Below are 23,925 nucleotides of genomic sequence, written 5' to 3'. Positions count from 1 at the left end.
TAGTCATCGCAGCTTAAAATGAAATGAAAGTAGGTGTGACCTAAACCCTTGAGAAAGTTCTCCAATTGCTTTCTTGGTACATGCAGAGGGCAGAGCTGTGTGGAGGCGTTTGATTTGTGGATATTGGGCTACCAGTTACTGGTAGCAATGTGTTTGTATCAAATGTCTGTTATTTCAATGGACATATTAAGCGTTCCTAGGACGTTGTCACCAACAGGAATCTCTAGGCTTTCGCAACAAACCCACACTTCACTCCCACAGGAGGCAAATTTACAAATCGTTAAACATTTAACAGTGTTTAACGGGCTTTAACCTTTTCCAGAAAATACCACTGGTAATTATTATCTGCATTCAGTTTAGCCTCATTCCTCTTTCATTTACAGCTTTCACTGGGGAAAAAAAAGTATCCTCGTGTGGCACCTAGAAGACCTAAGCCTCAAAACTGTCAAAGTAAATCATTAGAGGTTCGCACTCTGACCTTTTATTTCTGTGATCGGGAAACCTGGAGTTAACTGCAGCCCAGGCCAATTAGTTGAAGCTCGATTCTTCCTCTGCTGCCGGTGATGGTCTTAAATAGAATGAGTCTGGCAGAGCCTTAACTCAGTTCCTGGTGGGGGCCAGCCCACGGTAACAACGCTGCCCACAATTAGGCACTTCATGGAGTCTCAACCAGCAAGATCACAAGATGGCTGCTGTGGGAAATGGGTATGGCACACTTTTGCAAGCTGCAGTAACAGTGTTCACAGATTAAGAAGTGATTACATATTTGTACGGTGCCGCCACTAATTCTGGCACTGTTTGCTGCAAGCCGAAGATAATGGAAGAATTTATTACGTAAGGGCAGGTTTTCTCAGTATGCACTGCTGGCCGAGGGTTCGGCTCCCCCACAGCAGCATCTATTTGGAAAATTGGTCCCATTAAGTTTATTTTTGCTGTGACATGCAATTTATATTGAGGGTGTGACTTACTATTGTAAATTGAGATGAAAGCTATCTGTGTTAAATACTGCACTGCATGACAGTGGACTTAGAACAGTAAGTTAGCTGCTATTTGCTCTATATTACATTTTGAAACAACCTACTTTGGAACGGGAGGGCTATTAGGACAGTGTATCAGGGAACGAGTCTGTAACACAGTATGTTCGCGAAACAAACTGTAGCACAGTGGGACAGTGTGTTAGAGTTCTTGGGCTGGATTTTCGGCTTCCTTCCGCCCCTGTTAGCGCCCCGGAGGGGTGGCAATGGCGGTGGTAAGCACTCCCGGGCGGGCGTCCAGCTTCCAGCGTCCCACCAGGGTTTTCGGAGCCGACTTCATTGGGCCGCGGAGCATTACCGTGCGAAAGAGGCGAGCTGGTTTGCAATGTCTCTGGTTACGACACCGGCTTGATTTTTTGGCTGCCGCCCGATTTGTAATGCTCCATAGAGCGCCGTGCTGGGACCACCTGTGAAAGCCTCCTTTAGCGCTCCACCCCACACTCAGGGCCCAGCTGATTAATTTTGCTGACTGAGGCGTAAACTGTTACCGGGCGCAAACCTTACCGCCCTGCCGCCATTACCGCCCCGAAATGAGCAAAGCCGAAAATCCAGCCCCAAGCGTCCAGCACAATGAGGTGGTGAGACATGGGTCATTGAGAACATCACTAGTGAGTTACTTGTTGAAGGAGGAGAGCATTCACAGTAGGGACTAACATTGTTCTTTCTTCTCCACATTGCCCTGCATTTCCTCAACAGTATTATTCACATTACCTCCCTGTCTTATAGTATTTACTGTTGACAGATGTTGCAGATTAGGGATGGAGACATTGATAAATTGTCTTGATTAGATTAGGACAATTCCTGACTAGACATAAAGTTCAAATATTTAGCCTGGCAAAATATAACAGCATAAATGAAATTTAATTATGCTAGATCATGAATGTGTTCAAAAGTCTTGCATTATTTGAAATTGTAGAATTATTTAATTCCTTCAGCATCAGCACTTGAAGCAGGAGCTAGAGAGAGAGGTGGGCATAGTTTCAGCCTGATACATTCCTCTGTGGGCTAATTTTAACCCACAGCCAACATGAAAATTAAGGTGAAGGGTTTTGTTAAACAATAATCCACCATGGCCAGTGTTTTGTATGCTGCCCAAAAGTTCCCCTGTTGTCTCGATTATTAACAGAAGATCTATGGGTAACACCAGTTGCAATTGCTAAAATACTGTTAAATGGCAATTTGACTTACCTCATGCAAAATTCTTATGATTTCAAGGTCCCACATTTTCTGTACAACAAGACGATATTTTAACGCAGGACATTACCCATAACATTAGATCATAGAATTGCACAAATATAATAGAGCTTTGGAGGATACTAAATCATTTTGTCTTCATAGCATTATGGGTGCTACATGTATAACATCATTACTGAGTTATTTATGTAGAATTACATAGAATATACAGCACAATAACAGGCCATTCCACCCAACTAGTTCAGGCCAGTGTTTATGCTCCACTCGAGCCGCCTCCCATCCTTCCTCACTAACTCTATCAGAATAATTCTCTATTCCTTTCTCCCTCATATGTGTATCTAGCTTCCCCTTAAAGAAAGAAAGACTTGCATTTCTAGAGCACCTTTCATATCCACCAGACATCTCAAAGCACTTTGCAGCCAATGAAGTCCTTTTGGTCACTGATGTAATGTGGGAAAGGCGGCTGCCAAATTGCGCACAGCAAGCACCTGCAAACCACATTGTGATAATGACCAGATAATTTGTTCTTGTTATGTTGATTGAGAGATAAATATTGGCCAGGACACCGGGGATAACTCCCCTGCTCTTTTTTGAAATAGTACCATGGGATCTTTTACGTCTATCTGAGAGGGCAGAGAGGGACTTGGTTTAACGTCTCATCCGAAAGATGGCACCACCAACAGCACCGCACTCCCACATCCCTGAACTGGAGTGTCAGCCTCGATTTATGTGCTCAAGTTCCTGAGTGGGTCTTAAACCCCAACCTACTGACTCAGAGGCGAGTGTGCTACCCACTGAGCCACAGTAAATGCATTTAGACTATTTGCCTCAACTACTCCCTGTGGTAGTGAGTTCTACATTTTCACTCCTCTCAAGGTAAATAAGTTTCTGCTGAATTCCCTATTTAATTTCTTGGTGACTATCTTACATCGATGGCCTCTAGTTTTGCTCTTCCCACAAGTGGAAACATTCTCTGTGTCTACTCCTATCAAAACATATTTTTAAAGACTTCTATAAGGTCACCTCTTAGCCCTCTCTTTTCAAGAGAAAAGTGACCCAACCTGCTTATGTTTTCCTGATAGGTATAACCTCGCAATTCTGGTACCATTCTTGTAAATCATTTATGCACCCTCTCTCATGCCTCTATATCCTTTTTACAATATGGCGACCAGAACTGTACACAATACTCCAAGTGTAGTCTAACTTCTCTACTTTTCAATTCTATCCTTCTAGAAATGAACCCTAGTGCTTTGTTTGCTTTTTTATGGCCTTATTAACCTGTGTCAATACTTTTAGTGATTTGTGTATTTGTACTCACAGATCCCTTTGCTCCTCTACCCCATTTAGATTATTATTTTCCAAGTAGTCTGTGACCTCATTTTTCTTACCATAATGTAATACCTCACTATGTTGAAATTCATTTGCCAATTTTATGCCTATTCTGCAAGTTTATTCATGTCGTCTTGTAATTTATTGCAGGACTCCTCAGTATTCCCACCTCCACCCTCCACAATTTGGTGTCATCCACAAATTTAGAAATTGCATTTTTGATTCCAAAGTATAAATCATTACTATAAATTGTGAACAACCGTGGTCCAAGCACTGATCCCTGTGGGACCCCACTTCCCACCTTCTGCCATTCTGAATAGCTACTTTTCACCGCTAATTTCTGCTTTCTGTCTTGCAGCTAGCTAGCTATCCATTCTGCTACTTGTCCCCTGACTCTGCATTCTCTGATCTTGTTCATTAGTCTATTATATGATGCCTTATCAAAGACCTTTTGAAAATCCAAATAAATTACATCTACTGCATTACCCTTGTCTACTCTCTCTGTTTCCTCTTCAAAAAGTTCATTGAGTTTGGTCAAGCAAGACTTTCCCTTTTGAAATCCATGCTGACTATTCATTATTATATTTTTTAGTTTCTAGATGTTTTGCTATTTTCTCCTTTAGTAGGGATTCCATTATTTTTCCTACCACCGATGTTAAGCTGATTGGTCTATAGTTCCCTGGGAATGTGCTATCTCCTTGCTTAAATGCAGGCATAACATTAGCTATCCTCTGGCACTACACCTAATGAATTATTAAATATGTGTAATAGTGCCTCTGCTATCTCTTCTCTAAATTCGTTTAAAATGCACGGATGTAATCCGTTCAGACCAGGGGGGAGAATTTGCGTAGCGTCCCATTTGGGGCAATAACTTTTGTGGGAGCACAAAAGTATCACCGGGCCCTACCCAATTCCAGCAGATGCAAAGTTCTGGTTTGGTGCTCCAGGAGGGAAGTGGAGTGCTAAATCAAGCGCTACCACTTCTCTTGGAGTGATAAACCATGCACGAGGGGCGGTAGCGGTGCAGCGCTACACAATGTCCCGTGCAGCGCTGCCGGGATCCGAGGCTCCTTCCCTCCCTTAAAGGGAAGGGCCATTGCTGCAGGCTCTGCATTAAATATACTTCCACGGTGGTTGATGGCAGCCATGATCCACGACAATCAGCTCCAAGCACTCTAACAGGGTGCAGGGCTGATCAATCGCAGTCGAAGAAGAGGAAACAAAATGCTCAGAGGGTTGTTACAAGAGTTTTCACTTACCTCAGCGGCGATCCCTTTAAATAGCGCTCCCCAAGTGGTCGGCCTCCCTCACAACGCCTCCTGTCGCTGCCGGTGTTGATGCCCAACGAGGTTGCAGGCGGCGGAACCGAAGTTCAGATCCAGGGCACTAGCCAGATGACGTCACGATCTCCGGGTCGCATGAGATCGTGGCGCTAGGGGTTACCGCTGCTGCAAATCTCCACACCAAGTTCGTGGGCATCGGTACTCTCACCGCGCCCGGTCGCAGAATCAGTAGCGTCTGGTTATCGCCCCCTGGAGGCGCTAACGGGAGGTGCAAAGGAAGCCAATTTCTAGCCTATCCTCTTTGAGTTTGATTTATATTTCTCCTATTTTCATTTTAAATGCAGTTATATCATTTCTCATCTCATCTTCCAATGTCACATCCACTTGATCCATCTCCCTGGTAAACACTGAAGCAAAGTAATTATTTAATATTTCTGCCATTTCGCTATCGCTGCCTGTGATTTTATCCTGTCCATTTCTTTACTGGCCCTGTTCCCATTTCGACTTTCCTTTTTTTATTTATGTGCCTGTAGAATATTTTACTATTTTGTTTTATGTTCCTTGATAATTTAACTTTATAGTTCCTCTTTGCCTTTCTAATTGTTTTCTTGGCATCCCTCCCAATCTCTTTGTATTCTCCCGTGGCATGCTCCCCCCTGCTGTCCATGTACTTATTGTATGCCTATTTCCTGACTCTCAATTTTTCCCTTACATCTTTATTCATCCTTGGTGTCTCATTAGTGTTTAGTTTGTTCTTGTTTTTTAGCAGAATATATTTTTCCTGAACTCTGTTGAACTCCATTTTAAATGTTTCCCATTACTGTTCTACATCATTGTTGTCCATTTTATTTTCCCAAGTTCTAATCTCAGCCCTTCAAAATCAGCTTTTCTCCAATCTATTACCCTGGTCTTTGTCATGCTTAATTATTATATTAAATCATATATTATCATCACTATTGCCTCAAAGTACTTTTACTTCTCTTATCTGCTCTGGTTCATTCCCCATTACTAGATTCAGTAACCAATCCTCTCTTGTCGGGCATCTTTCATACTGGGTTAGAAAGGAGTCCTGTACACACTGGAGGAACTCTATTTCCTTATCCCCTTTACCTACATCTTCTGGCCAATTAATATCGGGGTAGTTGAAATCCCCCATAATTATATGTTTTTACTCCTTTCCCTAATTTGTTTGCATATTTATTCCTCCACCTCCCTTCCCTTTAGCTGGTCTGAAGACTACCCCTATTATTACAATTGATCCGTTGTTATCATTTATCGCAATCCACGTGAAATCTATTTCTGTCTTGCTAAGAGCTGCGTCTCACTTACCTACTGCCATTACGTACCAGGCTCAATTTTCCCCAGTGATTTGTGCCGCTTTTTTTAGCACACGCCGCTTTTTTTGGCCTAAAGTTTCCCCTCAGATTGTGTGCCAGTGTAACTCAGTTAGTTACGATTATTTTAGGTTTGTTTTTTTTTGGCATCATAGCGGGCGCAACCTGATGTCTGCGCCAATTTTTCACAATTATGGAAGTTTAGCCAATTTACATTTATCCGAGGATGGGGTATGTGACCACTCCCAAAAAACCTTCTGGGCACTTAAGAAAAACCAGCGCACATTAAAAAATCGGCTCAGAAAGACGCCATTGTTTTTAGGCGAAGTTTTGAAGGGGGTCAAGAACACATAAATATGAACATGAAGCTTAAATTATTCAAACTTAAAATGCAGAAAATGAAAGTTTCATGGAATTCTTTAAGTTTTGATTTTTTTTTTTAAAGTGCCACGCCACCACCGAAAGGCTGCAAACCGGGCTCGAGGATCGGAGCGTTGGCTGCCAGAATCGCTCCCTTGTCCAGACACAAGGGCTCGGGTCTCGGCTTCAAAAGAAGCCCGGTGTGGGGGGAGGGGGTGGAGGGGGGGGGGAGATTCCTGATCTAAGCAAGCCCATTGCGCATGCTCAGACCTGGGTGTAGTCCATACTAGGGCACCGACCTTGGGGAGAGACACAACAAAGAACCTTGTCCTGCCATTTTGAGCTTCTTGGAAAGGTACACTTTAATCATGGGGGCAATACTGTCAATGCCATACCTCATTCAAACCTTTTGCATGATGGTGCTGTGGAGGAGACCCATGTCAGGTATACCGAGACAGGCATTCGTACCTGCACCTGAGTGATGCAGACTATGTCAGAAGGCTGCGTTTACGCAAAGAAGTTGTAACTGAGATCTGTGAGATAGTAAAAGCAGACCTGCAACCTCAAAGTGTCAGGAGGACTGCTTTGTCAGTTGAAGTGAAGGTTACAGCTGCACTTTCATTCTATGCATCTGGATCATTCCAGGCCACAACTGGGATGAGTGCGCCATTTCTCTCCATGCAATACAGATCTGCATTTGGCAGGTGACTGCTGCATTATATGCCCGAAGGAATTACTACATAAAGTTCCCCATGACTGCCCAGGCAATGCATGAAAGGGCTTTGGGCTTCTCTAGGGTTGCTGGCTTTCCAAAGATACAGGGCTGCATTGATTGTACCCACCCATTTGGAGCATTCCGAGATGCACAAGAACAGAAAAGGCTTCCACTCCATTAATGTGCAAATTGTGTGTGATGACATGCATTGCATCATGTCAGTTGATGCAAGATACCCTGGAAGCACCCATGATTCATCCTACGCAAGAGCACTATATCTGCCATGATTCAGCAGCAACCAGAAGGGTTGAGCTGGCTGCTGGGCGACAAAGGATATGGCCTCGCCACCTGGCTCATGACGCCCCTACACGTAACCCGGACGGAAGCTGACCGGGAAAACAACATGTTGCACATTGTGACACGCAGCATAATAGAGAGGACCATTGGCATCTTGAAGCAGCATTTCCGATGCCTGGACCATTCCGGAGGCTACATGCAATATTCCCCTGAGATTGTCAGTCAGTTCACTATTGTGTGCTGCATATTGCATAACATAGCCACCTGAGGTGAGAGTAGCTGATGATGAGGAGGAAGATGCAGATGATGAGGAGGAGGAGTAGGAGGAGGACGAGGAAGCCATGCAACTACCTGAACCCGGAGCATAACAGACATGTACTTAACTTAACTTAACTTTAATAAAAATATTCTTGCATCACTTAAAAACTTTAAGATCACTTACAAATTTTAAATCTTGTAAACTTACATCACTTACAAAAAAGTTTTAATTTGAGAACAGTTAAAACAACGACAACAATAATAATAAGAACAGCAGCAAAAGGCTGCACCCATCTCTCCTCCATGTTATTCTAAGACTGCCCGCTGCACTTGGTCTTGTTGACTCCACCCCTGCCCGTAGGCATTGGTGCAGCGTTTCTCGGGCTGGTACAAATCTTATTGTTTCGAACATCTTGGGTAATGCGCGCTTCTTGATGGGGGGGGTGGGGGGTCGCGGGGGGTGGCAGGCAGTAATGTGGAAGACCTGGCTTGGGCCTCTTCAGAGGCAGGTCTGGAGATTAGAGTGGGAGAAACAATTGATTCTGTCAATGGGCCCGGCATCTGGGCATGTTCCCTTATTGCAGCAGCTAACTCCGACATTCCCTCCCTCATGTGCACCAACGTTGCATCCACTGCCTGAGACATTCCCTCCCTCATATTCCCGGACCGTATTCCCATTTCTCGTGAGACTGTTGTTACTTCTCCCAACAGTTCCGATACCTCATCACCCAACCCACTGATGCTGTCCAGTAACGATCGTGTGAGGTCACTGTTCTCTGCATTCATTGCCATCATCTGAACCACATCTGTTAGATCCTGCACCACAGGAGAGCGCTGTCGAACTCTCCTTCCCCTCCTCACCTTGGGTGTGGCTTACTGCATCCCACTTGGGACCCACAGCCTTGAACAGTGGGTGTGTCTCACTGCACTCCACTGGAATTCCCAGCCACGGACTGTGGGAAACCATGGAATGTCCCAACAACAATCGTACCACTCAGGAAAGGGGCTGGCACCTCAATTGGCGGCACTTGCACCTCCACCAGAGTGAGTACAAGAGTGGGGCTTCATCCATCCCCTCCTGCTGCCCCTCCTCCCTCACCCCCAATCTCTTGGCCTAGAAGGTGGGATTGGAAAATACTCTCCTCTTCAGGCTCGTCCGCATCTGAATCTTCTTCTGCATCATCAGGGTTGGCCTCAAGTTCTGCAAAATATAACTGAACAGACAAATGATTAGCAGCAGAGGAGGGGGCAGGGTGTCATGAGTAGGCTCACACAGCGCAGGCAGCAGGCCGATTTGAAGGAGCACAATGAATGATAGCACATTGCATCAACCGAAGTGTAGCTGACGGAGACATTCCCATGAATCGAAGCATGGCTAGCCCGCGCAGTATTTAACATTTAGCAAAGCCAGACTGTAGAATATGTAGGACTTACCCTCTCCCTCGAGTGTGGGCCCAGCTTGTGCAGTGGTGTTTGCTTTTCTCCAGGCAGGACCCATCAAAGCAGTGACCCTCTCTTCCAAGAGTGTCAGTGGGTGCAGATTTACTGGGCCTCCTCCTGTTCAAGTTCTTTCCCTTTTGTTGTGTGCCACCTTCCTCTGCAAGGATGAAAATATAACTTTTTAGAGAGGGTGTCTTTCTGCTGGGTAGAACATATACAGATGGTCACATTTACAATTGCAATTCCATTGAATAAATGAAAATATTACTTACACTAACTTCTTGACCAAGGCCCTGCCACTTCTTCTTGCATTGTCCTCCAGATCTCGGGATGGTCACCATTGCACAGTAATCTTCTGTAAGTTGGTTCCAGCGTCTCTTCATTTCTTTTGGTGAAACCACCTCTGCTGGTGTCCAGCTCGTGCCATCTGGCCTCAATTACAGTAACTAGGGCCTCCACTTCATCCTGTAAGAAATTCTTGGTCCTTGAGCCGTGTTGAATATTGTATTGTAGCTCTGATTTTTCCAATGAGAATTAAAATTCTCACACACAGCTGGCTCTTTAAAAATGGCTGAATGCAGACCAGGAGCTGTCCTGGGCATACTCGCCTATAGCAGTCACGCCAAAAACGTCTTTTTTTTTTCACTCGTGCACAGAAGGGGAGGGGGCATCGTTTTTTCAGCACAGACATTAGGCTCCATGCCCTGAAGCTACAGAACAGGCTACGCGGCACCAAATTCAGTAACTAGAATGGGGAAACTTGCAACATTTTTTTTGGAGTAGTTGGGGCCAAGAAAAAAGGGTGTAACACTGGCAGTACACCAAAAAACCGCATTGGGGAAAATTGAACCTGTTGTCTCTAATAAGTATAGCTAGTCCACCTACCCTTTTTCTCTCGCTATCTTTTTTAAATATGTTACATCCTACAATGGTTAATTTCTCGTCTTGATGTTTCTGTAGTTATGTCTCAGTAATCCCTACTATATCTGGTTCCTCGCAATGTATTATTGCCTTTAGTTCCCCAGTTTTATTATACACATTGGGTGCATTGCTGTACAACCAGTTTAATTTGTTTTTAATAGCAGTTTCTCTCACTTTATTTTTAACCATATTTTTACATTCCTGTTCAATAACTCTATTTATTCCCTGGCCACTTATGTCCTTCCTTAATTTAGTCTGTCCTGTGCTCTCCTTTGCCGTTTTTTTTAATATTTAGGCTTGTTTCATTTCTTGTAGGTCCCTCGTCCTTACTTACTAATTTACTATTTGTTCAGAGGAGGAGGAGGAAAGGGCAATTGGTAAGCAGGTAGGGTATAGAAAGAGGGTGTATAGGGCCCAACAATATGCCAGGTGGTGCATGTACCATCCCAGGTGCCACTACTTGGATCTCATCCAGCACACTGTGTCTAAATAAGTTGTCTTTGCACAGGGAAGCAAGAAATGATGTGTGCCATAAGTTTGAATTAGACCTGCAAACTCAGTGATCCATTAGGTCTGCACCACTGGAACTGTGGAAATGACTATGGCCCTCAACTTCTAGACAGCAGTTGGTGATCTATCTATAATCAGCCAGTTTTCTGCTCACTGCTGCATAAGGGAGTAAGAGGTCGCGGATGCCCCATTTCAGACAAGCCAACAACTACACCGTGTTCAGCATTGAACAGCAGCAGAGACCTCTTCGATTATTATAGCTTTCCCATGGCATTGTGAACTGTACCACACAGCAATTAATGCACCATTCCACCAATGCAATGACCTACAGAAAGAGTAGAGGTCTGTACTCTGAAAATGTTCAGTTAGTAGGAGACCACTAACAGAAGATTATGCATATTAATACCCATTTCCCAGGGACTTTGCACAAATGCACTTCATATATAGTGCCCAGATTTTTTGAAGGTGGAAGTAGGCTGGAAATTTGGCTCTTGGGAGCCTGGCTACTCACTGCAGCTGTGGATAATGACACCTATGTGCAGCCCTATACACCAGCAGACAACTATAATGAGGCATACGCATTAACAAGAATCCTGACTGAGCAGACGTTTGCAATCCAATGCTTCAGATGTCTCAATTGCTTAGAGGGCTGATTGCAATGTGGATCAGACCAAGCCTCATTAATTGTAGAAGTATGCTACACAATTCAGTCATAGATGGAAGCCACCCCCCAGGAAAATATTGAGGAGCAATATGACGTCAGACAGAAGGCAGGATGTACTGGAAGCACAAGCAAAGGAACAGTGAGGGAAGAAAAGGATTCTATGGTATCAGGCACTATGTACCTCTATCTTCCCTTGAATAATAAGGACAGCTGTTAATCTTTCCCATTACAAAACAAATTGCATAAACCACCTGAAGATTCCTCACAGTAAGACAGATTCCTTACAGGAATTAATATTCCTCGGAACAATGCAGAACCCGCACAATACATCTGCAGAACCCTAAGTGACTCAGTGGTTAGCACTCTCGCCACGGACATCAAATGGTTGTGGGTTCAAGTCCCACTCCAGGGACTTGAGCACAAAAATGTCTAGGCTGACACTCCAGTGCAGTGCTGAGGGAGCGCTGCACTGTCGGAGGTGCCATCTTTCAGATTAGACATAAAACCGAGGCCCCGTCTGCTCTCTCAAGTGGACGTAAAAGATCCCATGGCACTATTTCGAAGAAGAGCAGGGGAATTATCCCTGCTGTTCAGGCCAAAATATATCCCTCAATCAACATCACTAAAAAAAAAACAGATTATTTGGTCATTATCACATTGCTGTCTGTGGGAGCTTGCTGTGCAATAATTGGCTGTCGCGTTTCCTAAATTACAACAGTGACTACACTCCAAAAGCACTTCATTGGATGTAAAGCACTTTGAGATGCCCGGTGGCCGTGAAAGATGCAATATAAATCCGTGTCTTTGCTTTCTAATTTGGAACTTTGAATTATTTGCATTTCGTGTTCTCACCTTTAAATCCACAGCAATACCATTTCTAGTGCTATTGTCTGGATAAGCAAAATAAAAGAAGGAAAGACTTAAAACTTTCAGAAAGGTTAAATGCTTTTAATCATATAATAGTGCATTCAACTAATGAGCTTTATGTTTTGCACAATGGTGCTATCCACTTGTACCATGTGATTTGTACAGTGTGACCCATTGTCAATTAGTGAGTCACTGATGCAAGGAGTAAGTGACTGCAAAGTTTGTAAGGGGCTCTTATGGGATTGGGATGATCTACAATCTCTGTAGTCCTTCATCGGTAGCAGGAAGGCTGTGCATAATTCTAACTATTTGAGTTTGGAGGCATTAAAATGTCCGCAGTCACTTGTACAGATGCACGCGATGGCTCGAGTGGTGGGACATCTGGAGAGCCAACCACCGGTTCCTGGGATAGTGAATGTGCACCACTGCTTAGGGCAGGTATTCCAGGTGGCCACCGATCTGTGTTAGTGTAAACTATTGTCCTTTTGCAAAGTCTCCAAATCCGCATAGTTGCCTGTAACCACTAAGCAGGCGACTGGAAGCTAGCCAGAATGCTCCAAGGAAATTCAAGGTCTGTGTTTTCAAGTGGCAACATCTTGATCACGTTCTCGATGGAGAAGGGGCATCGACAAGGCAGAGCACAGAGCTTTCACCCGGTGACAAGGTTCACCTGATTGCAAGGTATTGAAGACGGCACCTATGTGGACATGAGGGCTCCTCACATCTACACCATAGCTAACTTAATCCCAAAGTATTTGCACTCAATTATTGAACAGCAGGTACTTGACCACAGAAACACCATTAAGCATGGCAATGCTGGTGACCCAGAGAGTAGCCATGATGCCCTCATTAGGCAACAGGCTACAATGTCTGTATTATGTGAAGGAGAGGAAACATTGGGAGGGTGGCTCTTAGCAGAATTGGGCAATCCTCTGTATAGAGTCGGCTGGCTGCATTGGAAGCTCCTCAACAGCTGAGGAGCATCTTGGCCTGGATGCTTCACCATCTCTTTGCTCTTCCTTCACTGCCAGCCCAACTCAAGGAAAGTGCCTTTTTGCAGCTTTAACATAATGAAACAGTGTGAGCAAGAGGGCAAGGTTTGCCTACAATATTTCACATGTTACCACCCAGAGAGGGGTGGGACTTTTCTCCTTATGCCATGGTTGACGGACCACAGAAGAAACATGAACGAACATGAGAAGTACAGTTACCTTCACCTTCCATTCTGGAACCAGCAAGTGCCTGTCTCATTTGGAGCCAGGTACGAGGGGCCTGGGTGTCTGCACAGAGTCAGTCAATGGCCTTCATCTATGCAACTTGCATCTGTGCTTTTACTGGTGATTGGCCTTCAGTCCCATATAGGCCAACCGCCATTTGGTGCATCTCATGCAGCAGGACCTCAAACCCTTCAGCATCAAGTAGCAACGTTGCCGACATATCTCCACTGAACCATTGTAAACATCGAGTCAATTTCTCAGAATAAGGGGTCGGCCATTTAGGACTGAGACGAGGAGAATTCAGAGGTTGATGAATCTATAAAATTCTCTATCCCAGAGGGTTGTGGAGGCTCAATCTTTGAGTATATTCAAGACAGACATCGACGGATGTTTCAATATTAAGGGAATCAAGGGATATGGGGATAGTGCAGGAAAGTAGAGTTGAGATAGAAGATCAGCCATGAAATTATTGAATGATGGAGCAGGCTCGAGGGGCTGAATGGCCTACTCTTGCTCCTAATTCTTATGTTCTTATGTTCTTAATTTTTTGGCTTGCCCAGATCATTTTGAACATGTTGGCGGACCTGAACACAATTGGTCATTTTCCTTCCGCCCTCGCTCCTGCTCTAATCTGGCTATCAGATTATACACGTCAATTAATAAAAAGGTGGGCGTAAAGCTAAAAGCAGCAGCTAATACCAGCTGTTTCTACAATACAAGCCACCATCTCACAGTAATTCAAAACCAAGCACAGAACTTGCTTTGGGAATTTGTTCAAATTGCAATTTGTAGTGATGAGATATTTTAACAGACCGAGAAAACAACGCAGACGATTCGATTCCCTTTTCATGCTGAAAGCCTGAAGTAAACTCAAGGAGACACTGTGTATTTTCAAGCAGAACTGATGCCGATTGATGTGATTCAAACAGTCATTAGCTCAGGTTATGTTCGAACAATCCTTTTTATTTATGAGCTGGGATCAGATTCAGAAATGTGCCTGCAATTAGTTTCTTTTATTGCAATTCATGACCTCACTTCTTAACAAGCATCATTTGTTCTGCAACATTATTGCAAAAAAATGATCTTTATTTTATTGGCCCAATGCAATAATATTCTCTTCTACTTTATTTATTTTTATCACTAATAGTGCATAACAAAAATACTCTTCATGCCTCAAAACTTCTATTCTGAGGTATCATCATGACAAGGTTTAGGTAATATAGGAAACTTGTTAGTCAAAGGTAATAACTGGCCAAATTTTTTCTTCTTTCTTTCGTATGGTAGTAGCAAAGCAAATCAAAACTCAGTATCGAAGTAGGATATCCAGGCCAAAGCTTCCAGTGTATCAGTGTGGATATCTTGTAGGCAGCCTGCAAATTTCCTCTGAGGGCAGTGCTGCAGTACAGAGGGACCTGCAGGTCCTTGTGCATGAAACACAAAAGATTGGAGTGCACGTACAGCAAGTAATCAGGAAGGCAAATGGAATGTTGGCCTTTATTGCAAAGGGGTTAAAGTATAAAAGCAGAGAAGTCCTGCTACAACTGTACAGGGTATTGGTGAGGTCATACCTCGAGTACTGCGTACAGTTTTGGTCTCCTTATTTAAGGAGGGATATACTTGCATTGGAGACAGTTCAGAGAAGGTTCACTAGGTTGATTCCTGAGATGAAAGGTTTGACTTATAAAGAAAGGTTGAGTAGGTTATGCCTATACTCATTGGAATTTAGAAGACTGAGAGATGATCTTATGGAAACATAAGATAATGACAGGGCTCGATAAGGTGGATGCAGAGAGGATGTTTCCACTCATGGGGGAATCTAGAACTAGCAGACATAGTTTCAGAATAAGGGGTCACCCATTTAAAGCTGAGATGAGGAAGAATTTCTTCTCTCAGAGGATTGTAAATCAGTGGAATTCTCTGCCCCAGAGAGCTGTGGAGGCTAGGTCATTTAATATATTTAAGGTGGAGATAGACAGATTTTTGAGCGATAAGGGAATAAAGGGTTATGGAGAGTGGGCAGGGAAGTGGAGCTGAGTCCATGATCAGATCAGCCATGATCTTATTGAATGGCGGAGCAGGCTCGAGGGCCAGGTGGCCTACTGCTACTCCTGTTTCTTATGTTCTTATGATTCTTATGTGCTCCAGGGTCTGATTAGTAGCTCCACAGTCGCATGATGGGGATGCTTTAATCTTCCATCTATGGAAAAGGTGGCAGCATCTACCATGACCAGTTCTGAGGCGGTTGATGGCTGTCCACTGTTTGCGAGGAAGGTTTGATCCTTCAGGTTGTACTGTGGGGTCTTCTATAAGAAATCCATTCTGTCTGTCACAGTTCTTCCAAGCATTTTGCCATTGCATAATCATTGTATGAGGTACAATATTGGCCTCTCACCTTCTGAAACTGGGTTTGAATCCAGCACAGGATGATGGGACAAACGTCTCTGCTTGCTGTAAGGATTTGCCGGGAAATGATTTTGGACAGGATCAAAGTGTTTGCTGGGGAATGGAAATGTCACACTTGTGCAATAGGAAATGTTCTTGCAGGTTTGGGGTTGAGACATGTTGTTTCTACCCAGAGTAGAAGAAACTCCGCAGTGCCTCCAGGTATGCTGTACCTGACCTGAGAGTGCTTGATGCTAACACCGGTTAAAAATGAAAAAAGATTCCAGCAGACATCTATGTGTCGTAATACTGTCTCCTATCCCATGGGATGTCTCAGTGTTGCACAAGCCCTAACTGCTAAAATTCACCTGACTGAGATAAGTGGGTATGGTTGATGGGTATTTATGGTGCTCAAACCCACATTCTGCCGGTTGGATAGCAAGCTTTGAGGTCAACTCCGTTTCTTTGCGAGTGATAAATGAATCCTGTTGTGTATTAAGCTTGTACTTTTAAAGACTCGTGCTCTTAGGCGAAGCACTGAAGCTGAAGGAATGGAATGTTGCTTCACGCCCATGCTCCGTTATCTGACGAATGCTCATGATCACACTAATCCTGCAGGGGGAGGTGCAAAGTGGAGGCCAAGTTATTTTTCCACAGGTCAGGATGGAAAATTGGAGGGCAAGTTGCCATTGTCCATTCTGGTCCCTAACATATGAACATTTTCTGAGTAATGAGAGGCATGTACTGAAACAAAAAAGGGAAAAATACCATACAACAGAGGGAGCCCCACCCTCACAAAAGTAAACCAGTTTTGGATTATAAGTATGCCTACTACAGAGCACACTAGGAAAACAATCAGAATAATGAATCATAGTCACTTGATCTACATAAAATCACTGATTGTTTCACATGCATTTTACCACAAACTTAACAAAAGTCTTATTTCTTATTTACAAATCTTTCCATACTTTGCTCCATCCTATGTAAGTGACCTTCTCCAAACCTGTGTCCTGACCCACACCCAGTGCTCCTCTGTCTCTGGATTACAGCTACTCCCATTGGCTTCACCACTGCAGGTTGATCTTTTAAGCATCGCACTCCTGGTCCCTAGTAATTCTATCTCAGCATTGATTTGTCTTCATACTTCCCTCTCAACCATCTTAAACACTCAAAATTCGACCACGAGTATTCCTCAACACCCTCTGCCCCAAAAATTGACCCCCTTTGCCCACCCGGTATCCACCTCTACTGCTGTAAAGTGCCTTCTTTTACACAAGGCGTGCTGCATCAATGGAAAGTGCTGTTACACAACAGTAATAACCTGACAACCCAGCCAGCAATCAGGACCTAACTACATGACACATTTACTTTTGAAATGAAGCTGCAGCAATACAGACCCTTTCACCGCAGCGCAGGTTTGTGGCAAATTACATTTTTAATTAAAAATCTGAAACTTGTGGCATGTATCTTCCCAATGTATTTGGGAATAAATGACTGTTGTTCACTGAATAAAAAGCAAGGCCATGGGCCTACCCATTTGAGTGCACTGGAGCTTTTAAATACCTTCTATTCTCAATGAGTCTATAGGAGTTTAGCTTGAATATGTACATCAATGATATTCTGTAAGTCTCTTGTATCGAGATTATTGTACATCATAAATTATTCGTATCACATCCTTTTCAAAAGATCGGTGGGTAAAGCTCTTGCATACTGTGGCACTGAGTCAGTCAGACAGGAAAGACTCGGATTGGTTCATGTTCTGTGCTGAGTTATGTCATCTCCAATAGAGCAACAATAGAGACAATAATCTTCAGTGACCCTGAACAAGAAAGGAAGGAGAGAATTGGCCAGGATTCTTACTTCTGTTCGCTACTTTGCAATTCTTTCTAGAAACATGCATGTGAACACTGGTGTCCAGAGTTGGGTAGGAACATTGAAATAGGCATAGGCCATTCAACCCCTTGAGCCTACTCCACCATTCAATCAGATCATGGCTGATCTGTACCTCAACTCGATTTATCCATATCGATACCCCTACATAACAAAAATCCAGTGATCTCAGTCTTGAAAGCTCTAATTGTCCCCCAGCATTCACAGCCTTTTGGGGGAGAGAAATCTCGATTTCTGCTACCATTTGTGTGTAAAAGTGATGCCCCCTTTACTGATTAATGTGCCAAAATCTCCAATCCGCATTCACACATGCAGAAATTAAATGTAGGGGTAAGAGGGTGGGGAGGTGATGGGAGTGTGGGGCCTTGAAGCCAAATGTCTGCACAAGTCATTAACTATACAGGAGATGGAGGACAAGGGAGAAAATCCTAGGAAGATGGAAGGGGGAAAGGATTTCAGTCTTTGTGTAGTTCAATCTGGTATAAAAGTGCTCCTCCAATACTGAAAGAGTATTAGCACTCTGAGTCCAAGCTGATATACACCTTTTCAACTGGGATGCTTTTGAAGCACACGCTTTAATTATAGACTTCTTTCTGGTTGCTATCAATGCCACAATGAGCAGGCGGTACACTGCTCCAGGGAAGAACAGGAATCACCTGCTGATATTATCAAGCACGTTCTCTAATGGCTTGGCAGAAATGTATATTAAACGGGCATGCATTGTCATTTGGCAGCGTATCTTTACAAGTAGGTTATCACAGATGCTTCACTACATGAATGTGCAATTACACATTCAGTGACATGAAATATTACCATGTCATCAATCCTGTCTGCTCTGAATGTGTGTTTTGTACTTTCATAAAAAAATATTTCAAAACTGTCCTCAACAGATAGCACAGTGTTCAGTTCCATTTGTAACTTCTCAGATAATGAAGCAGTCCGTGCCCACATGCAGCAAGACCTGGATGACATTCAGGCTTGGGCTGATAAGTGGCAAGTAGCATTTGCGGCACACAAGTACCGGGCAATGTCTATCTCCAAGAAACGAGAATCTAATCATCACCCCTTGACATTCAACGGCATGAACATCACTGAATCCCCGACCATCAACATCTTAGGGTTCACCATTGACCAGAAATTTAACCACACCAGCCTCATAAATACTATGGCTACAAGAGTAGGTTAGAGGCTGGGTATTCTTCGGCAAATATCTCACCTCCTTACTCCCCAAAGCCTTTCCACCATCTACAAGGCACAAGTCAGGAGTGATGGAATACTCTAGACATCATCTAGGACAAAATGGCCTGCTTGATTGGAAGCTCATCCATCACCTTAAATATTCACTCCCTCCACCACCGGTGTATGCAGTGTGTACTATCTACAAGATTCACTGCAGCATCTCGTCAAGGCTTCTTCGGCAGCACCTCCCAATACTGCGACTGCTACCAGCTTATCATCATCATCAGTCCCTCGGAATGGAGGAAGACTTGCTTCCACTCTTAAAATGAGTCCTTAGGTGGCTGAACAGTCCAATACGAGAACCACAGTCCCTGTTACAGGTGGGACCGATAGTCGTTGAGGGAAAGGGTGGGTGGGACTGGTTTGCCGAACGCTCTTTCCGCTACCTGTGCTTGATTTCTGCATGGTCTCGGCGATGAGACTCGAGATGCTCAGCGCCCTCCCGGATGCACTTCCTCCATTTAGGGCGGTCTTTGGTCAGTGGGGTTGTTGCACTTTATCAGGAAGGCCTTGACGGTATGCTTGTAACGTTTCCTCTGCCCGCTTGAGTTCCAAGTAGAGCACTTGTTTTGGGCTTGTCTGGCATGCGAACAATGTGGCCTGCCCAGCGGAGCTGATCAAGTGTGGTCACTGCTTCAACGCTAGGGATGTTAGCCTGGACGAGGATGCTGATGTTGGTGCGCCTGTCCTCCCAGGGGATTTGTAGGATCTTGCGGAGACATCATTGGTGGTATTTCTCCAGCGACTTGGGGTGTCTACTGGACATGTTGTACATGATGCCCCATGTTGGGAGAACACTTAGGCCAGGTCAAAGACCACCCCAACCTCTGTCGTCGAGCTACAGTACGCGGACAATGCCTGCATCTGTGCACATACAGAGGCTGAACTCCAGGCTACCAGCTAGAAGGACAAGGGAAGCAAACACATGGGAACACCACCACCTTCACGTTGCCCTCCAAATAGCACACTATCCTGACTTGGACATATATCGCCGTTCCTTCATTGTCGCGGGGTCAAAATCCTTGAACTCCCTCCCTAACAGCACTGTGGGAGCACCTTCACCACACAGACTGCAGTGATTCAAGAAGGCTTCTCAAGGACAATTAGGAATGGGCAATAAATGCCGACCTTGCCAGTGACGCCCACATCCCATGAACTAATAATAAAAAAAGCTTCTGCTACAATGTGAACTTAACCCAGCAGCCTACTTAGTAAACTTTCACAGCTGACTATTCATAGACTTCCATGAAGTGAGCCAGCTCCAACTTCTCAAACGTAGCTATAATTTGCCTTTAACTGTCTCATGTAAGGAAAGATGAGCAATTTACAGGGTTAAGAAAGAACAAGCAAACTTGCATTTATACCCTGCCTTTCACAACCTCAGCATGTCCTAAAGTGATTACAGCCAATGAATTTCTTTTGACGCGTGGTCGTAAGGAAACATGGCAACCAAAATCCGCATGGCAAGATCCCACAAACAGCAATGTGATTAATGGCTAGATAATGGTTTTTAGTGATATTGGTTGAGGAATAACTGTTGGCAAGGACACCTCCCAGGCAACACCCCTACTTTTCTTTGAATAGAATCCTGAGAGGAAATGCACGGCCACTATTCTCATTTGAAGGATAGCACGTCCGACAATGCAGCACACCAATGACAGCCCAGACAACGTGCTCAAGTCTCTGGAGTGGGGCTTGAACCAACTACCTTCTGGCTCAGACCAAGCCAAGGCTGACACTTTAGGAATCAGCGTGCAGTGTTACTGAAAGATGTCGCCCATCATCTCGTTCTACAGTATGAATTGTATTTATTCTGGGGGTTCGTGAATCCAATTAACTCCTACCAGAATTACCTTATGAGCAGATGCATCAGGAGATCTTCACTGCTACAACTGAAGGCAGGGTTAGGTGGTCGACATGTTCAATACGCCTCCGAGCCAGCCTCATTTCTATTTTGCCTTCATCTTTTCATGGAAAGTCCGTTATGCACCTTGTTGTAAATCTTCAATGGAAAACTTTACAACAAAGACAACTTGGTAACAGTGGGAAGAAACAAGACTTTTCAACTGTGTGGGGGTAGGAATCTCATTTTATTGATGGTTTGCTGGCAAGCAAATATGATCAATAATGCCAAACTGTCAAGAGAGCAACTGTGAGGTAGAACTCCCACAACAAGGCAGTGAACACAGGAAAAGCAGGCCAGCGAAGCACTGCTCAACAGTATAGTGTCGGAATGGCCAGCTACAGCCTTACCTTCTGCCTAACTCGTGTACATAACTGAATCAAAGATGAGGAGGGTGAAATTGCCCTCTGCTTCAAACGGGGCGCACTTACCGTTTTTTAGAAACATAGAAACATAGAAAATAGGTGCAGGAGTAGGCCAATCGGCCCTTCTAGCCTGCACCGCCATTCAATGAGTTCATGGCTGAACATTCAACTTCAGTACCCCATTCCTGCTTTCTCGCCATACCCCTTGATCCCCCTAGTAGTAAGGATCTCATCTAACTCCTTTTTGAATATATTTAGTATAGAAACATAGAAAATAGGTGCAGGAGTAGGCCAATCGGCCCTTCTAGCTTTAAATGTTTTCGGGGTGGAGAATCCGCCGAGATTCAGCTCTTTAATTTTGTTTGCAGCGGGGCAGATGTTGGGAGGGGTGCGGGGGGGAGCAGGGTGGATGTGCGGGGGGGGGGAGTGGGGAGCGGGGCGGAGGTGGGGTCAGGAGCAGGGCGGATGTGGGCGGGAGCGGGGCAAAAGTGGGGGTGGGCGGGGAGGATGTGGGATGGGAAGCAGGACGGAAGTGGGATAGGACAGGGGCGGAGGTGGGTGGGAGCAGGATGGATGTGCGAGGCGGGGGGGGGAGCGGGGCGGATGAGGGGTGGGGAGTGGGGCAGAAATGCCGTTCTGTCGGGTCGGCTGCCGCTCTGAGTCATCAGCGTAGGGTTAAAGGGGAGGGCCGCTGCGAACTCTGCAGCCACGTTAGTGCCACCCACTGGGCCACAGGGAGGTTTTCGGCCGGGCCAGCGGCCCGGTACCCAAGAACGGGTGCCGGGCTGCTTGTTGGCGGCCCGGTTGAACCCGTGGCTGTCATTGTTGGGCTGACTTTGGAGTCGGCCAACAATTAAAATAAAATGGCGGCCATGGAGGTGGCTGTCCCCTTTAAGGGTGGACGCGCTGCCCAGCCACAAGTAGCTTCCCACCAGGGAAAGCGGTCAGGGGCACCGAGCAGCAGCCGATCCACTCTCACGGGGCAATTTCCCACACAGGGCGGAAAGGGGGTCAGCGCCGGTCGGTAAGAGGTTGGCGCGTGCCCGATGAGGCGGGATGACGGCCGGCGCTGTCCCGTACAGCGCTGCAAAATTAATGGAGGGCAATTTTCAAAATGTCGGCCCCTTCACGCCGACCGAGCGGTGAGTCCTTACCGACCTTTGGCGGCCATAACTCTTAAAGAAAGGGGCAATTTCGGCCCCGATGACTGGGTGTTGTGTAATTTTCATGTTGTGCTATTGGAATGTTACAATCTTCAATATATTATGTAATTGATGTCGTTGTTTCCAATTACAAATCTGTTCACTTCTGCAGTCTGCTCATTACGGCAATCAGTTTGAACAGCACACCTCAGTTAAACGATGATGATTCCTCCACTACTCTATGTTCAATAGCGACCGTTTGGGATGAATTGCTAATGGATGTCGCAGGTCCCTAGTTGATTTGGGGTTTGTATGTATTTGAGTGGATTCGTTAAATATTGGGGGTTGCTAAATCTCATGATTTTGTTAATGGATTAGCGAGTTTTGTTATATTGCTTTAATGCGTTTGTTTCACTGGGATAGAAGGGAGAGAGAAAAACTGCTATTATACAAGGGCCATTTTAATTCAGATTCTCAGAGAGTACCCATGAGCTGGCCACAGGTGCTTACACTGCTAAATCTGGATCGTTTATCCTGGCAGCAGGCTTGCAGACCAATGTGAAAACTGTTACCCGAATAATCAAAAGCCAATTTGGTTGCATAAATACTGGGAGCCAATTTACAGACAGTAATCTCCTGCAATCCAAATTAAAATGGCAGCAACACAAGAGCAGCCAGAGAAAGACCATTTTTCTTTCTTTTTGTCCATTATCGTAATGAATCGAGCACATCACAACAATAATGCACAGGCCAGTAAATCAGTGACATTGCGATCATTGGTAGCATTCAAATATGAACATTCTTGAGTCTCAAATGGCTCAGTATTTTGCTGCATAAGTATGCATTTTATAACCACTCTTATACAATTGAAATGATGTTTGTGGCGATCTAATGTTCCTGTATTTAGCTTTACTTTGATCCTTGCTTCCTTATGTTGCAGGTAATCATCACCACAATTATAATCACTTGGGATTGATCAGTCCAACTCAAACTCCCACAAATGGTGAGTATAAAGTGTTGAGGGACAGGGGTCTAATTCAATGGGGCTTTTCATTCATTCCTTGCCCTTTGTGTTGGCAGGGGGCAATGTTCGGATATAAATATCTGGAAATTGGGTGGTCCAGTGGATTAGCACTGATTTCATCTTATTTTGAAACATAACCAGCAGTTAGGAATCTGCATATCATAAAGTTTGATAAACACTCTCCTTTTTCAACTCTACTTTAACTTTTCTGCTGTGTCCTGTGTCCTCCATTTCTTTATGCTCCACTTTGGGTGAAGGACATCAGTATTAAAGAAAGAATGAACTGCATTCATTTAGCACCTTATCCTCGGAATATCCTAAAGCGCTTTACATCCAAGGAATTCGATTAGAAGTGAAGTTACTGTTATAATGTAGGAAAACATAGCAGCCAATTTGCACACAGCATGGTCCCATAAACAGCAATGAACGAGAAGATAATGGATAACCTCATTAAAGTAACCAGGAAATTCAAAGGGTTACCTACTTTTTTAAAATGTTTCTGTGAAGGAAACACACAGGCTATGTTAATGGTTCTGTGTCCTTATTAAACTATTCAG

General features: G+C 44.5%; 1 protein-coding gene across 1 annotated transcript in view; it reads left to right on the top strand.

Moving 5' to 3' along the window:
* The window catches only part of LOC139227102 (protein shisa-6-like), a 567,191-nt gene that overhangs the window by 492,112 nt on the left and 51,154 nt on the right, over nucleotides 1-23,925 (top strand). Inside the window, exon 6 of the mRNA XM_070858169.1 lies at nucleotides 23,285-23,347. Coding sequence (XP_070714270.1) covers nucleotides 23,285-23,347 — 63 coding nt within the window. The remainder of the gene's footprint in view (nucleotides 1-23,284; nucleotides 23,348-23,925) is intronic.

This window comes from Pristiophorus japonicus, chromosome 16, assembly GCF_044704955.1.
Source record: "Pristiophorus japonicus isolate sPriJap1 chromosome 16, sPriJap1.hap1, whole genome shotgun sequence".
NCBI classification, from domain to species: domain Eukaryota; kingdom Metazoa; phylum Chordata; class Chondrichthyes; family Pristiophoridae; genus Pristiophorus; species Pristiophorus japonicus.
Note: the sequence above shows the minus strand (reverse complement) of the source record. Positions and strands in the feature narration are given on the sequence as shown.